Consider the following 17,982-nt stretch of genomic DNA (forward strand, 5'->3'; position numbering starts at 1 on the left):
TTCGGCATAAATTGGTCTTTTTCAGAATGATAAGATGTAACAATGGTGAGCCACAAGAATTGGTGTTGGGACCTCAAATTTCTCAGTTACTTAAATGATTTAGAAAAACAACAAAGTATGGTTGCTAAATCTGGTGACAGTGATAGATTGAACAGTAAGTTGTGAAGAGGACTTAAGGAGGCTACAAAAAGGTAAAAGATGGGTTAAGATGGTAACTGGAATATAATGTGGAAAAATGTGAAACCTTCCATTTTGTCAGGGAGAATAAAAATGCATATAATTTCAGTGGTGAGAGATTAGTGTTCTGCAGTCATGCATGAATTACAAAGGTTATGCAGGTATTGGGAAAGCTTATAGAATATTATACTTTATTGTATGAAAGTTGAGTCTTTTGAATTCTCTTCTTGAAAAGAGTCCTTGAATATTTTAAGGCTAAGCTGGATAGATTTTTGTTAAGCAAGAGGATGAAATAATGTCAGGGTTAGGCAGGAATGTGGACTGGAAGTTACAATCAGATCAGCCATGACCTTTCTGAATAGCTGAGCAGCCTGAGGACCTGAATGGCCTACTTAAATTTGGGGTCTCGTCAAAGATCTTTTGTGACCTCTGAACTTCAAGCATCTTCGATTGTAATTTTTTCTTGTTCAGTTTCAGGTTCATCTGGCGAGTTCTGTCTAGCACTTGTGCCAGACTTTGCTTTTGGTCAGCAATCCTTCTTCCATTGTGTCACCATATCCATAAACTAACTGATCATCTTCCATGGCCTCTGCTCCAGTAAGATTACTAAGTAGTTTATGTTGTCTAGATCATATTCCTCTGGAGCTGTGGATATGTTAATGGCATGCACAGCTCTGAAAGGTAATTCAAAATTTACTGAGGAAGCTGCTGATGTTATCCAATTTTACTTGCCACTAAATATTTATTGCATGCTTTGGTAAAGGTAATTGCATGTGCAGGTTGTGGCAAAATCTTTGTGGTTGGCATGGGGTGGGGAGATCTCTGAAGCTTTATTTACTTTTTTTCTATTGACATATACTCTTAGATTTTCAGGTTGTTTCACTGCTACTATACTGCTAATCTAGCCTGTAGGAGTTGTCACTTTCTTGATTATTTCCTTCCCTTTCAGCATCTCTGTATTTAGTAATAGACTTGCCAACGTTAAGGGCATTTAACTGGTTGTTGGATATACATATGGATGAAAATGGGATAGTGTAGGATAGGTAGGCTTCAGATTGTTTCCACAGGTCTGCACAATATCAAGGGTCGAAGGACCTGTACTGCATGTTAATGTTCTATGTTCTATTGTCTTTCAGACTAGACTTGAGGGCGGCAGCTACTGAACTGGTCTTACGTTCTCATTTAGTTTGAGATGATTTTCTCCAGGAAAGCACCTGTAAATGCCCTTGCTAGGTTTTTAAAATATTTGTTCATGTAGGCATTGTTGGCCAGACCAGCATTTATTGCAGATCCCTAGTTGTCCTTAAGGTGGTGGTGAGCTGTCGTCTTGAACTGTTTCAGTCCATTTTGCTGTTGGTATACTCAGAATATGTTTAGGAAGATAGATCTGTTCTACAGTCAATGGTTTAATGTTGCAAATCTCTTTTTAAATGTTTTTTTGGAGGTTTCCAGTCAAATGTTCAAGACGACTCGGAACAACATGGCATTCATCAATTTTACTCCTGAGTGTGTCTCTAAGATGGCTGCCTGCAATATGTCTGCCTCGTAGTGGAAATCGCATAATTACACATGATCATAAAGAACATTTGTGCTTAATTATACTTCATTCCAAGCAGTTCATACTTAGTATGTTGTGTGGTGGTGTGATGATATACCTCCTACCAGCATATGGTTGTAGGCAGAGGTGTAGTTTGTGTGAAATCTTTTTTTAAAAAAGAAAATTTAACCTCCCTTTCAAGGAAACCAACTTGATTTAGCACTATTAGTGTAGGGAAACATCCTGAATATTCATTTAATCAGAACAAAGTTGAATGAGGAGCCGAAGGAGGAGATATTAAGAAGAGTTATTAAAAGCTTGGCCATTGAGAGAGATTTTTGACAAGTGTCTTAAAGGTGAAGGGGTGCAACAGCTTAGGGATGGAATTTCAGAGTATAATAAACAATTCTGCATATCTAGAGTTAAGAAAATCATCCAGCTTAATTGTTGCCACATTCTACCAACATCTGTTCCCAGATGCTAGAAATTGATTTGTGCATCTTTTTAATTGTTAGAGTTTTATGCAATTCATTTGTTCAATAATCTGTGTATATACCTTGTCTTTTCTCACCTATAGCAGCTAATAAACTCACCCTTATTAACTCAAAAAAGGCTGGTTAAACTGACTCCTTTTAAAACATAAGTACATTTGGACTGGGAGAAGGCATTCATGAGGAAGGCATACTTTTTAAAATTAACTTATTACGACCAAACAGGAAAAGGATAAGTGAAGAATGGGAGCCAGTTCATCCCTCCTCACCCAGGAACTACAATTTGGAGGTAGTCTGTCCAGAATCATAATGAATTAGGTGCCCTCACCCAGGGTCCAATCATTGCATGTTACTCAGAGTTGGATTGGGACGATCTCCATTTTCAGGGCTGAGACCACCACCTTTGTCATTTATTTCTGCTGTGGCCATAACAGGAGCATATCCAGAAGGGAAATGCAGTCATCCTATCTGTTGTTCCTCTGTTCACGAGTCAAAGTGTGGTGCTGGAAAAGGGCAGCAGGTCAGACAGCATCCAAGGCATAGGAGAATCGACACTTTGGGTATAAACCAAATGTGGAGGGTAAAGAGGGCTGAGAGATAAATGGGGGGTCAGGGCTGGACTGGGGTGGGAGGGAGGGCAGGTAGCTGGGAAAGTAATAGTTGGATGCGGGTGGGGAGGGTGGAGCAGATAGGTGGGAAGGAAGATGGGCAGGTAGGACAGGTCAAGTGGGCAGTGCCAGGTTGGATCTGGGATGAGATGGGGGGAAGGTGATTTGGAAACTAGTGAAGTTGATTGTTGATGCCCTATGGTTGAAGGGTTCCCAGGCAGAAGATGAGGTGTTCTTCCTCCTGTTGGCAGGTTTTTTTGGTTTGGCGATGGAGGTGTCCTGCGGCTTGCATGTCCTTGGGGGAGTGGGAGGGGGAGTTGAAGTGGTCGGCCGCAGAGTGGTGGGTTTTTTTTTGATGCGTGTGTCCTAGAGATGTTCCCTGAAATGCTCCAGGTGGCGTCCTGTATCCCCGGTATAGAGGAGGCCACATTGAGAGCCACGGACGCAGTAGATGAGGTGGCGGATGTGCATGAAAAGTTCTGCCAGATGTGGAAAGATCCTTTGGGGCCTTGGGTGGCGGTGACGGGAAGGTGTAGGCGCAGGTTTTACATCACATATGGTGGCAAGGGAAGGTGCTGGGAGTGGAAGGTTAGTTGGTGGGGAGGCATGGACCTAACTAGGGAGTCATAGAGGGAATGGTCTCTGCAGAATACTCGGTAAGGGAATTATATCTTTGGTGGTGGGGTGTGATCGGAGGTGGTGGAAGTGGCAGAGGATAATGCGCTGTGTCTGGAGATTAGTGGGATGGAAGGTGAAGACGGGGTGGGGTGTGGTTCTATTCTTTTTGAGGTTGGAGAGAGTGAGGTTCAAGGGCAGAGGTGCAGGAAGTGAAGGAGATGCACTAGGGGGCATTGTTGAACACGTGGGAGGGAAATTACGGTCCTTGAAATAGGAGGCCATCTGTGTTGTCCGGGAGTGGAATCCTGGGAGCAGATAAGGTGGAGGAGGAGGAATTCGGAGTAAGGGATCATGTTTTTACAGGAGGGTGGGTGGTTGGAGGTGTATTCAAAGTAGCTGTGGGAGTCATTGGGTTTGAAATAGATGTCTGTGTTGAGTCAGTCGCCAGAGATAGAGATGGAGAGGTCCAGGAGGGGATGGGAGGTGTTAGAGATGGTCTGTGTGAACTTAAGGTCAAGGTGGAAGGTGTTAGTTAGTTGATGAACTGATCAACCTCTTCTTGAGAGCACAAGGTGGCGACAGTACAATCATCAATCTAGCGGGGATAAAGCTGGGGTATGGTGCTGGTGTGACTGTGGAAGATGGACTCTTCCACTTCGCCTATGAAGAGGCAGGGATAGCTAGGGATGCCTATGGCTACCCCTTTGGTCTGAAGGAAGTGGGGGGATTCGAAGGAGAAGTTGTTGAGGGTGTGGACCAGTTCCGCCAATCAAATGAGTGTCGGTGAAAGGTACTGGTTGGCAGTGGGAGAGGTAGAAACTGAGGGCTTGGATGCCTCCGTCATGGCGGAAGGATGTGTAGAGGGACTGAATGTCCATGGCAGAGATGAGGCTTTGGGGGCTGGGGAAACGAACGTTATGGAGGAAGCGGAGAGTGTGGGTGGTGTTCTGAATATATGTGAGGAGTTCCTGGACCAAAGGGGAACAAGACCGTGTCGAGATATGAAGAGGTAAGTTCAGGCAGAGACAATTTGCATCAGATTGCCTAGGGCAGTCAGGTTTTTGGATTTTGGGTAAGAGGTGGAATTGGGCGGTGTGGGGTTGCAGGACTATGAGGTTGGAGGCTGTGGATGGGAGATTCCCTGAGGTGATGAGGTTGTGGATGGTTTGGTGATGGGAGGTGAGGTCATGGTCGAGGGGCGGAGGGGTGCAGTAGGAGGAGGTGTCTGTGACTTTCGGGCATAAGCCCCCCATCAGTAATGTGACTGCTGCCTGACCTGTGCTTTTCCAACACTACACTTTTCACCTCACTCTCGAGCATTTGCGGTCCGCACTTCCTTCCTGTTCACGAGGAATATGTTTACTGGACTCGAATGCAAAGACAATAGTAATGATAGTTTACCAACTGAAATTGTGAATTTCCAATCTTCATGGCACAACTATTTGAATATTCAAAGAATAACAATGCTGAACAAATGCTCATTATCTTCTTTGCACAATTCACGATAGATAGAAAGTTTTGTTTTCAATATTGTGGTTGACGAATAAATAATCTACTGCTGCACCAAATTAACATAATTTGTCGCCAAGTTCAAGAGATACCCCAAAACCGCCTATATGCTGTTTAGATATGAAAGTAGAATGTGATTTCGATGGATTTTTTGTTAATTTTGAAAATAGGTATTTGTCTGTTTTGCATCCTTTCAGATTTACCATTGTTATGTCCCATGTCATACTCAGATATTGTGAATATAGTTCAGCCTGGCTGAGGTTGGCTTGAAGGACTCCTCTTCTCAACTCTCCCCTTGCCTGAGGTGGGCTGACTGTCAGGGTAAACAACCCATCATTTTTCTCTAATGACAGCACAGATCTATGATGCAGTGCAAGTGTGTTGACTTTATCTCGTATAAATTAGCAGCTATTGGAATATTTTAATGTTAAGCATATGTTGCAGTATGCCTACAAAATAATTTTCAATAAACTATTTCATGTATATACCAAACTTTTGTAGTTGAGATTTATCAATAACTGTGAAGCTATTGATATGTTTAGCATGTGTTAATTATGCAATGGAAAACATTAACAGGACATTGAATGCATATTAATCACCAAAATTAGGTTCGGATAGTCTGAGAAGATCCCAGCATATGATTGCTCAGTAGTGAGAGCAAATCATATCACACTTGCTTCAACTTTAACTAATAATGTAGTTAACAATAGTTTCATAGTTGTATGTTTCAGAATATTGTATAACCTGTATGATTGTCAATTTATTTTCTTGTATTAATAAGCTGTGACGTTGATTTCTTGGAATTATAACATTAGCTAGAATACGTAATTGGTCTGTTGAAATTCAATCTGTGCAATTAGACAATATAAACAAGTTTGGAGCAACATACCAGTGCAAATGTTCAATAAAGGCAACACATTCATTGCTTTTGAATCCTGGATTCATAATGGTTTATAATTTAGTAGGCATTTTTTAAAAATGCTTACTGGTGTTGGGTATTATGCTGAATTGAATAAAAGTCCTTTGTGTATTGAAGTTTGGTGTAAAGGTCTTTTGGAATTGATCCCAAAAAGAAGGATCAGAGAACCTTGGACAAATGGCTTGTTTTTTTTAAACCTTCGTTTAAAGGTGGCTGATAATACAAGGAACGGACTCTGCCAAACATGAAATAGGGATCATTCAATGTAGAAAGAAAGTATCAACAATTAGTACATCTGTTGAAGTTTGTTGGGCAAAAGAAAATGTGCAATGTCTGGTGGAATGTAGCAAACTTGAACTCTTGAGGAATGTGTTCTTCATGTTGGTATTACATTGTATTTGTTAAATTCAGTGGATGAGAGTTCTACCAGAATAGGAAGTGAGGGCGAAAGGGCCCAGTCTGAAAGAGGGTGTTTGGGTACAACCAAATACCCAATATACCTTCAATAACTTAAATTTATATTGCATCATGAATGAGGTAACACCATTCTAGGTGATTAAAGACTTAACAGCGGTCTAGATTTGTTCAATGCTTTGCATCAGTTGTACGACAAAGAACGTACAACATTATAGCGCAGTACAGGCCCTTCGGCCCTTGATGTTGCGCTGACTTGTGGAACCAATAGATTAGATTAGATTAGATTAGATTAGATTAGATTACTTACAGTGTGGAAACAGGCCCTTCGGCCCAACAAGTCCACACCGACCCGCCGAAGCGCAACCCACCCATACCCCTACATTTACCCCTTTTAACCTAACACTACGGGCAATTTAGCATGGCCAATTCACCTGACCCGCACATCTTTGTGACTGTGGGAGGAAACCGGAGCACCCGGAGGAAACCCACGCAGACACGGGAAGAATGTGCAAACTCCACACAGTCAGTCGCCTGAGTCGGGAATTGAACCCAAGTCTCTGGCGCTGTGAGGCAGCAGTGCTAACCACTGTGCCACCGTGCCGCCCTAAATCTGAAACCTATCTAACCTACACTATTCAATTCTCATCAAGATGGCTATCCAATGACCATTTAAATGCCCTTAAAGTTTGCGAGTCTACTACTGTTGCAGGCAGTGCATTCCACGCCTGTACTGCTCTGAGTAAAGAAACTACTTCCGAAATCTGACCTATATCTATCACCCCTCAATTTAAAACTATGTCCCCTCGTGCCAGCCATCGCCATCCAAGGAAAAAGGCTCTCACTGTCCGCCCTATCTAACCCTCTGATTATCTTATGTCTGAATTAAGTCGCCTCTCAACTGTCTTTTCTCTGATGAAAACAGCCTCAAGTCCCTCAGCCTTACCTCGTAAGACCTTCCCTCCATACCAAGCAACATCCTAGTAAATCTCTGAACCCTTTTCAAACCTTCCACGTCCTTCCTATAATGCAGTGACCAGAACTGTACACAATACTCCAAATGTGGCCGCACCAGAGTTTTCTACAGCTGCAGCATGATCTTATGGTTTCAAAACTCAATCCCTCTACCAATAAAAGCTAACACACTGTATGCCGCCTTAACAACCCTATCAATTTAGGTGGCAACTTTCAAGGATCTATGTACCTGGGCACCGGGATCTCTCTGCTCATCTACACTACCAAGAGCCTTACCGTTAGTCCAGAGCTCTGTATTCCTGTTACTCCTCCCAAAGTGAATCACCTCTCACTTTTCCGCATTAAATTCCATTTGTCACCTCTCAGCCCAGCTCTGTTGCTTATCTATGTCCCTCTGTAACGTGCAACATCCTTCAGCACTATCCACAACTCCACCGACCTTCTTGTCATCCACATATTTACTAACCCATCCTTCCACGCCCTCATCCAGGTCATTTATATAAATGACAAACAACAGCGGATCCAAAACAGTTCCTTGAGGTACCCCACTAGTAACTGAACTCCAGGATGAATATGTCCCGTCAACCACCACCCTCTGTCGTCTTTCAGCCAGCCAATTTCTGATCCAAACCACTAAATCATCCTCCATCCAATGCCTTTGTATTTTGTGCAATAACCTACCGTGGGGAACCTTCTCAAATGCTTTACTGAAATCCATATGCACCACACCAACCGTTTTACCCTCATCCACCTGTTTGGTCACCTTCTCAAAGAACTCAATAAGGTTTGTGAGGCACAACTTACCCTTATCAAAACCATGTTGGCTATCCCTAATAAACTTATTCCTCTCTAGATGATGATAAATCCTATCTCTTATAACCCTTTCCAACACTTTACCCACAACTGAATTAAGGCTCACAGATCTATAATTTCCAGGGTTGTCTCTACACCCCTTCTTGAACAAGGGAACAGCATTTGCTATCCTCCAGTCTTCTGGCAATATTCCTGTAAACAGTGACAATGTAAAGATCAAAGCCAAAGGCTCGGCAATCTCCTCCCTGGCTTCCCAGAGAATCCTAGGATAAATCCCATCCGGCCTAGGGGACATCTATTTTTACACTTTCTAGAATCGCTAACACCACCTACTTGCGCACCTTAATCCCATCTAGTCTAGTAGCTTGTATCTTCGTATTTTCCTTGACCACATTGTCTTTCTCTTATGTGAATACTGACAATAAGTATTCATTTAGTGCTTCCTCTATCTCCTCTGACTCCACGCACAACTTCCCACTCCTATGCTTGATTGGCCCTTATCTTACTCTAGTCATTCTTTTATTCCTGATATAGAAAGCCCTGGGGTTTTCCTTGATCCTATCCGCCAATGACTTCTCATGTCTCCTCCCGGCTCCTCTTAGTTCTCTTTTTTGGTCTTTCTTGGCTAACCTGTAACTCTCAAGTGCCCTAACTGAGCAATCACGTCTCATTCTGATATAAGGCACCTTCTTCCTCTTGAGATTCAACTTCCTTCGGAAACCATGGCTCCCACGCTGGACGACTACTTCCCTACCTGACTGATACATACTTAACAAGGACCTGCACTAGCTAGTCCTTGTATAAGCTCCACATTTCAATTGTGCCCATCCCATGCCCGTTAATAGTTCTGTGGTCCTCTCACTGAGACCAGTTTTATGTTCCAAATTTTATTTACAAAATTCAAATTCTAGCAGCTGCCATGTCCCTATAGCATTAACCTCTTCCCTCTGGATTAATACTCTCGTGACATTGTCACGATGTCATCACCACCCTGTATACTGTCCCATCTAGGAATAAAGTATTCATTGAAAAATTATTTTCAAACTTCTCTCTTGCATCCTTGGATTTGCTTGCACAACATTTTTTTTAAATTGGCCAATAAAGACATAAATGTAGCTTTTGGAACCTTTTGATTCTAAAAGGCTTGTCTTGCATTGGAGTTTTGGGAGCATCACTACTCAGGTGTATATAATTCTGAGTGTCTCACTGTTGTGCTCAATGTAGGATTACCTAGTTGCTGAGGTTTTGAAAGGATCTACATGAATACAACCATTTCTTCCATTTCTGTTATAGAAAAGGAGCTGAAGTGGCTAGTTCTTTCTCGTTGGGTTATGAATTTTGGCCTCCTGGGACTTGTGCATTCTTTTATTGTTTTCAAGATAGCATCAGATCTTGGTAAAAATTTCAGAAAGTAGCAGAACTCTTTCAGAGTTATTAGGAAAGCTAATTGATGCTTGTGAAACTGTTTTCTATCTATCAATCTATCACCACAGCTAGAGTACAGAGGAACCTCAATTATCCGAATGAGATAGGCGGGCACTATTTCGTTTGGATAATTGATTATTTGGATAATCAATTTTGGCTTAAATGTGAAAGCCACGCTGATCTAAAACTGTGCTCTACCGGAGAATTTGTTTAAATCTATAATTTTAGTGTGTCTGCCATTTAAACACACTAATCTTTGCAGTCCGCAAATTACAGGTTAAAACGAGAAGAACTGAACCCTTACAATGAAATCCCAGCATTAAATAAGGTCCCAAAAAGCTTCTACAATCGCAAGCCCATTTACAGTATCGGTTTCCAGGAACTCAGTCCGTGATAGAAAGACAGAAGCCCCACCTCGCACGTGCATTTCTGTTCTCGGCCTTTTTTTAATGAACGGCCGGTTGAAGTGCCTGGAATACTGTAAAACACTTATTTTTGCAAAGGGCTGTGTAACAACCCTTACCTAAAAAAAAATCCAATCGCTGATGCGTGACCTGCTTATGTTTCTTTGTTTTTGCCAGCATTTTCACATCGTCTTCAGTACAGGTAAATCGAATACACTTACCTCTTTAAAGTAACGTTTTTATGGGACCTTGAAATCATCTTTGAATAATCCGATATTTGAGTAATTGGTTTATGGATAATGGAGGTTTCTCTGTATTACATCCAGTTTAGGGCACTGCAGTTTAGGGTAGACGTAAGGGTTGTCAAGAAGGTGGAAAGAAAATGTGCTTGAGTGGCTTTAGGAATGAGGATTTTAACTGCAAGATTAGGTTGGAGAAGCTTTTTTCCCTGCTTGGAACAAAGGATTTTGTGGGGAGATTTCACAAAATCACAGAAGGGGAGTGTTCAGCCCACTGTTCTTGCACTCAATCATTAGGTGAACATAATTACCTAGTATCAATCTAATTTTCCTTTTTCCCATATTGTTGCAAATTATTTTTATCCAAATACACATCCACTGTCCACCTGCATGCCTCAGTTGAACCTGCCTCTATCACCTTTCCAGACATTGCATTCTATTAATTATTCACAAAGGAAAAAACCCATTTTCTTCACTTCGCCCTTTCTTCAGTTGCAGATCACTTTCAATCAATGTCCATTTTGTTCTTTTCCTTTTGTAGGCAGGAAATCTATCCAGCCCACTTATGATTTTCTAACAGTCCCAACTAGTTCAGTCAATCCTCATAACCAAAGTTCCTCATCCCTGGAACCATTCTTCTAAACTACTTTGCACTTTCTCCAATACATTCGCATCTTTTCTATAATATGGTGCCCACAATTGCACACAGTACTCCAGCTGAAATCTAACCAGTGTCTTACACTTTAACATCATTAAAAGTCACATAACACAAGGTTGTAGTCCAACAGATTTATTTGAAAGTACAAGCTTTCAGAGTGCTGCTCCTTCATCAGGTAGCTAGGGGGCAGGTACATAGGACACAGAATTTATAAGTAAAAGATGAAAGTGTCATTCAATGTATGTGATGTATCACACAAACCGAAATGGCTGTTAAGTCTTTAATCAGTTAGAATGGGGATGCAGGTTTTGATTGATGAATATGTAAATCCCAGAATTTCTTCCGAGGTAATTTAAGATTTTATCAGCCGATAATAAAGGGTGACCTTTCAGTTCAGATAAAGCATGAAAGGTGTGAGGTTAGAGTCTCTCTGTATCCTAAAGTAGGAATTTATAAAATGTCATATTGACTGACTGACTGCCTATAGATTTGTGTGCTTTTTGTACAAAATAGAATGTACCTGCAAATATGAACCTGCAAATGCAAATTCACCCCATAGACTTTTGTGTGTGTATGTCTGTGTGAGAGGGAGGGGGAAAGTGTGCGTGTGTATATGTCGGAGAGAGGGGGTGTGTGTGTGTGTGTGTGCACATAAGAGAGTGCATATGGAATTGTTGAGTTGAGCATCCTATCCCATTCTTATGAGGGCATCCTCCAGCACCTTCATGTGTCTATCGCATTCCTCTTCATCTGAACAGATCCTGTGTATGTGTAAGGCTTGTCCGTAGGGGATGACTGTTTTAATATGTTTGGGGTGGAAACTCGAGAGTGCAGCACTGTGAGGTTTATCCACAGGCTTGCTGTAGGGTGTGATACTGAGGTGTCCGTTCTTGATGGAGGTGCATGTGTCCAAGAATGAGACTGACTCTAAAGAGTACTTCTTGTTAAGTCTGATGGGATGAAACTTGTTGACATCACTGTATAGTTGTTTCAGTGACTCCTCGCCATGGATCCCGAGGATGAGAAGGTCGTTAATGTATCTGCTGTATGTGTTGACTGGCGGTGTTTTCTGTCTGTCCTCCTGCCTCCCCACTAGTGAGGTTAATGTAACTAGTCTGTAATTTCTAGCATTATCCTTACAACCTTTCTTGAAGGAATGTCATGTTTACAATTTTCCAGTCTTCTGGCACTTCCCAGAGTTTAGGTAGGGATGAGAGATTGTGGTCTTTGCATCTTCAATTTTCCCTCTAACTTCCTTCAAATTTGAGTTTTGGGTATGAGACCAAAGGTTAGCAATTAGGCTTTCTGGATCTCCAATCAATGGGGTGGAGGTAGATAGTCATGTTGTCAAAGTGATTGGAAACTGGTGGAATTATGGAGAGCATGGGAAAAGACTAGATAAAATGAGAAGAATATAGTTAGGTTGCATAAGTTCCAAGGGGTAAGAGACAATTAGTGTCTGCCAGGCCAGTTGCATTTGTGGGTCTTGAGAAGTGTGCACTGTGTGGCTGAAGTTGGAGTCTGGAGAGAAAATTAATGTGTGTTTAAATCAATGATTCCACCTCCAATGGCAGACGGTGATCCAGAGGTGTTAGAACATGGTGTCAGAGAGTGTTCAGCCTCGATAATTTGGAGGCCAAGTCCATAAACAGCACCATGCTTGTCAACAGGTTAAGTGCTAATCAGGTATGTTTAATGGTCTCCATATTGGATGCGTCCACTGGGTTGAGAGGCTGTGATAAGACTGTCTTGGTTGTGTACCTTCCTGGTCAGTGCTGGTGTGTCAGGTTTGTGCAGAGTGGATGTCTTACCTCTGAGAACTACCAACCAATCCAAGTCGAACAGTTCTCCAGTTGTATCCCTGCCACAGCGAGCAGTGACCACTGTCAGTATTGCAGTAGGGTCCAGGGTGCAGAAACACTGTAGGTCCCTGAAATTCTCATAAGTGGGATATACAGGCCTGGGTTGTTCAAGCAGGCCTTGGTGTGGGTGAGAGTATCATTTTAAATGATTCTTTCCATGGGACTGTCCTTCTCTTTTGAAAGGGCCTTCCATTGGACATAGTGTGTCCAAGTAACTCTCCAAAGGTCTGGCAGATCATCTCTGGTATACCTGGTGATTTGACCATACCCCCTTGGTGCTGTTAGAATAGTAGTGACAGTGCTCAATTGCTCTCAGGATGGGAAGTCCATGCTTGACCCTACCCTCCCTTGACTTTGTTGCAGGGAGTTGGGCAAGCAAATGAATTTCCCAATCTGAGCATTCCTATCCCATTTTACAGCTACCCCGAACTCCTAACCCACTCTACTCAATGCGTGAGTTGGATCTGAGAGAATGGAGTACTGAAAGGTAAGTTGAAAGGAGTAAATAGAGTAGAAAAATTGTGATGATGGATGTGCCACTGGCTGCTTCCAATAAAGCAAATCCTGCAGTTAAGAAGTCAGAAGGAGTGGTCCAAGTGAATTGAGAATTCTGAAGAATTGAGAGCCCACTGTGTGGGAGAAGACCTCTGACCAATCTGGGAGGCTGGTACTGAATGGGACAGGAGCAGAGCTTCGTACCATGCTCCATTCATCGAGGCAGTAAACGGCTGAAGCTGGATTCAAGAAAAGAACTGGTTGTCTTGGGGTCAGAGAGGAAAGAAAGACTGAGAACATTTGAAAGAGGAATGGGTTTGATTGAAACAGATTGGTAAGATGGATCTGGAGGTGTGTTCAGATGCAAAATTTGAGAAATTTGGTAACACGATAAATTAGTTATTTATAAAGTGTTAATTGTTGGCAGGTGTCTCACTTAGCATCACTGGGGCAACCTTTGTTAGGGTCATGCTTAAAAGATTCCATTATTTGCGCGCAAATATATCCAGAAGCAGTGTGATTCTGTGCCAACCGATCTAAACAAGCATCATCCTCTTCAGACAAGAGAAATGTGCTAAACAAGATATACCCTTTTGCCCCTTTAGTACAGGATGCCACAGAATTTTCAGGAAAATTAGCTGACCACCAAAGCTCTGAGATGACATCGATCATACTTTGACAGTTTCGGGGTGAAGAATCAAGTGAAACAGAGCTATCTCCAAGCCCCCCATTTTCTTTGATATATTCCAATTTATGTTCTTGAATTTTACTTTCACTGCCAACATGGAAGGAATTTAATGCATATTGGGTAGGTGGCAAGTTCTAAACTTGTTCAGGCGGTTAGTGAAAACAAAATGACAGGACATTTTGATCAAAGAGCTCCTCTATATTGCTGATGCATGCCATTCGTGCAGGTTAAGCGACAGCCAATCATGTACACACTTTCCCATAGCTTTAACTTGTTTCTTTTGATTATAAGCATCAAGGCAGCTGTCATTGTAATTAGTTGTGTGCCTGACCCCCTGCTTTATGGATACTTGCACATGTGACTTGACATCAACATCACCTCTCGGGGGCACTAGCTGACAAGGAAGAAAATGATGTAATTGTCATGTGGTCCAATGAATTCAGCCATGATCACTTGGCAGCAGTGCCAACACACATACCCAACATAATGATACCTGATAAACATTCCATATTGGCACATGTGATAGAAACTGTGTATCACTGATTAATAACGTCAGCTAACAGCAATATGGAGCTATACCAATCCAATAGGTTGGAACATAAGAACTTAGGAATTAGCAGCACGTATAGGCAATTCATGGCTGATCTTGTACTGGTCCCAATTCCACTTTCCTACCTGCTTCCATCACCCTTTATCCCTCTTTTCATCAGAAACACATTTACCTCTTTCTTGAATCTGGTCCATATCCATAACCTTAAGCAGATGGAAGGATGCTGACAATGATGATTGCAATTGTAAATGTGATTTTATTTGCATTGTTGTATTAATTTGATACATAAAAGGCTATTGAGAGTAATTTTTTTCTTAAATGTTTACAGACATTTCAATATTGTGTCAGTTGGTACACAGATTTCCTTAATGGATTTTCTGTATTTACTAAAGTTTAGAATTTTGACAAACCAAATTATTTAATCCATATAACTATTTGAAGATCTGCATAATAATTCTGAACTGTCACTTTCTGCAAACAACTTTTTGAAAATAAAACAGGATGCTGGAAATATCCAGATGTCAGACAGCATCTGAAAAAGAGGAAAGCAAAATTAGTACCCAAGGTCCTAGCCTTTTATCAGAACAGCTTTTAAACCAAAGGGGAAACAAAAAACAAGAATATCCAAGCTATGACAGAAAAAAAATAAATGAAACAATGATGGTGAAAGACAAAAGATAATGATTGGACAAAGTTGGTAATGAAGCATGGGTCCAATGAGGTGTAAATAGTTATAGATTTATACCACCTTTGCCTTGTTCCATATTTTTATTGCTTTCTCCACACATGACCAAATGTTTTGCTTTTATCCTGCCCTTTTCTTGGCTCTGTATTTGTTTAAAATTAGCTTTGTTAGTCCATAAATGTAGAGAAATTTCAGATGATAGCGAGATTTCAAAGATAGCGAACCCAAGTATACCCAAACATATAAATAGAAAACGGGCTATACCACCAGTGCTTCATCCAGAGGCTCACTGAAGATATTACCTAGTATGGTGACGACACATCTGAAAACAAACCTTCCAGCTCAGCGAGCAAACCTACATCCAAATTTTAGATTATTTTAAATTGTTGATATTTGTTTCATATGAAAATTGAAACATAAAATGCTGAAGATATTCAGCCAGGTAGTATCAGAGTTAGTGTTTCAGTTTCAAATAAGTTTACATTCAGTAATATTATTCAGCTTCATTTTAGCATGATCTTTCTAATTGTTGAGCAGAAACGATAAGCTTAAAATAAATTTGTTACTCTGTTCAACTACTTCTAATGACATTTTGCTGGCGATGCAAATATGTCCCTTTTATATAAAATATTATTTTTGAATTTTTAGTGGGTATTTTTCACATTAAATTTAAAATCTTAATTTGACTCTGACTTTTATTTGTTAGAAACGTGCCAAAGGCCAGGTACTATTTGACAAGGTGTGTGAGCAGATCAACCTGTTGGAAAGGGATTATTTTGGGCTTACGTTTCGGGATGCTGCAGATGAAAAGGTAAGATCAAAAGTTTCAATAAAACTATTCAGAGTTTTCTTTAAAGTGGCTAGCTGAAATAGGAGAGTTTCTAAGTGCAAATATAATGCACACCAGCCAATTATGACAACAAACTGCAAACATCAATTAAAACACTTGCTATTTGCACCTATTCCTTTCAATTTATCATTTTTGGAACATGATATTGCTGTAATTTGGAAACACATTTTCAGTACACAAAGTTGGAGCAATGGATGTCATTAGAGTTTTACAGGGTAAAAAAACTGTGTGATAAAGGTAAATCAAGCACATTGTCAGATGCATGACACACATTTTATCATGAAAAGCCTAATTTAATATTGATGTGTGATAGAAGTTCTCCCAGGGAATTACGATCTGTCTTGTACAGTCTTATAATGATGAAAGATTAGGATTGCTATCCAAGCGCATCTATTCATAAAATAACCAGTTTCCATACCACTCAAGTTACTTAAATGATCCAAAACCTTACTCTACCTTATCTGATGTATGCTGCTGCGTAATTGCCCAGTGCCATTCACTGGATCAGGAATCTGTTTATTTAGTATGCATTCTTAAATTATTGGTACAGGTTGTTCTGTTACAACTTGTTTTGTTATCACAAATTCACTGTAACGTAATTGGGGAATTGGGGTCACCTTTGAAGCATGTGTTGGCTGTAATGCAATTACATCGCCAACACTTTAAGCACTTACTAAAGCGCGACTTTTCTGTAACACAGGGTTGCACAAGAACGCAGCCATCACATTATAGAAGAACTATCTGTATTTAGTCTTATTGTTACTACTTGTCTGATTTAGTCTAGTTATTACTTGTAATAACATAGAATGTGGTTATTTTGGAATATAATAATGCCAGACACAAAGGTCATTGTCTGTGTGCTTAAATGAAGCCTGTCTTCTGAGTGTTTGACATTTTTCATCTTTTATGATTTAGACATTAAAACTGCAATTATACTTGATTATTTCAGAAGAGGAGTGCATCTCTGGTATTACCCAAAATATATTGTTGCAACCAAGTGAGAAAGAATGAACTGGCTTGCTTTTGTTCAAATTTCTTAGCTGATCACAAGGTTTAGAGTTTAAGATCATCTTGCACAAAATTATGCCTCTCTCCACTTAAATATATTTGCCATGACAACTAAACGTACACTATTTCTTCAATCAAAGAAAGAGACATGTTGAACCCAAAGAAAAAACAAATGACAACGCCAAGGTGGGATTTGCACAGTGCTAATGTCACTAGATTAGTATCTGTGAACCCTAGGCTAATGTTCTGGGGATATGGGTTTGAATCGCACCAAGGCAGATTGAATTAAAATTTTTTGCAATAAAATTTATGGAATTGGAGCCGGTCTCATAGTAAAAACCCTTCTCATTCACAACTGCCTTTTAGGAAAGGAAATATGTGGTTGACTCTTAACTATCATGAGGGCACTTAGGGATGGGCAATAAATGCTCCTAGCCAGTGACGTCCACAACAAAGCACAACACAGTCTTCATGTAGTCACTTGGTCCACATATACATGTGCACATAGGTACCAAGTTAAAGTGGAATAGTGTCAAATATAAAGGGAGATGAAAGAATGTACACCTTAGACTCCTTTGGTTGTCTTTGAAGCATCAGCTTTTAACCTGAGCTCAGTGTTTCTTGGCTAGTTTTTTGAATGCAATCAATTGTAGGGCATAATGCAGGAGTTGAACATTTTGTTTCTTGATGATTGTCTCTGAAGCTATTTATGCGGGAATAGGGGTCTTAAAAGGGACTGATCATGGATAGTCAACATGGCTTTGTGCGTGGGAAATCATGTCTCACAAACTTGATTGAGTTTTTTGAAGACGTAACAAAGAAGATTGATGAGGGCAAAGCAGTAGATGTGATCTGTATGGACTTCAGTAAGGCATTCGACAAGGTTCCCCATGGAGACTGATTAGCAAGGTTAGATCTCATGGAATACAGGGAGAACTAGCCATTTGGATACAGAACTGGCTCAAAGGTAGAAGACAGAAGATGGTGGTGGAGGGTTGTTTTTCAGACTGGAGGCCTGTGACCAGTGGAGTGCCACAAGGATCGGTGCTGGGTCCTC

General features: G+C 40.8%; 1 protein-coding gene across 17 annotated transcripts in view; it reads left to right on the forward strand.

The window, feature by feature from the left end:
- epb41l2 (erythrocyte membrane protein band 4.1 like 2) overlaps positions 1-17,982 on the forward strand; it is a 208,153-nt gene that overhangs the window by 99,462 nt on the left and 90,709 nt on the right. For all 17 annotated transcript variants that reach the window (XM_043683473.1, XM_043683480.1, XM_043683487.1 and 14 more), the window contains exon 4: positions 15,774-15,878. In XM_043683473.1, the coding sequence (XP_043539408.1) occupies positions 15,774-15,878 (105 nt within the window). The remainder of the gene's footprint in view (positions 1-15,773; positions 15,879-17,982) is intronic.

Source organism: Chiloscyllium plagiosum, chromosome 3, assembly GCF_004010195.1.
Source record: "Chiloscyllium plagiosum isolate BGI_BamShark_2017 chromosome 3, ASM401019v2, whole genome shotgun sequence".
NCBI classification, from domain to species: domain Eukaryota; kingdom Metazoa; phylum Chordata; class Chondrichthyes; order Orectolobiformes; family Hemiscylliidae; genus Chiloscyllium; species Chiloscyllium plagiosum.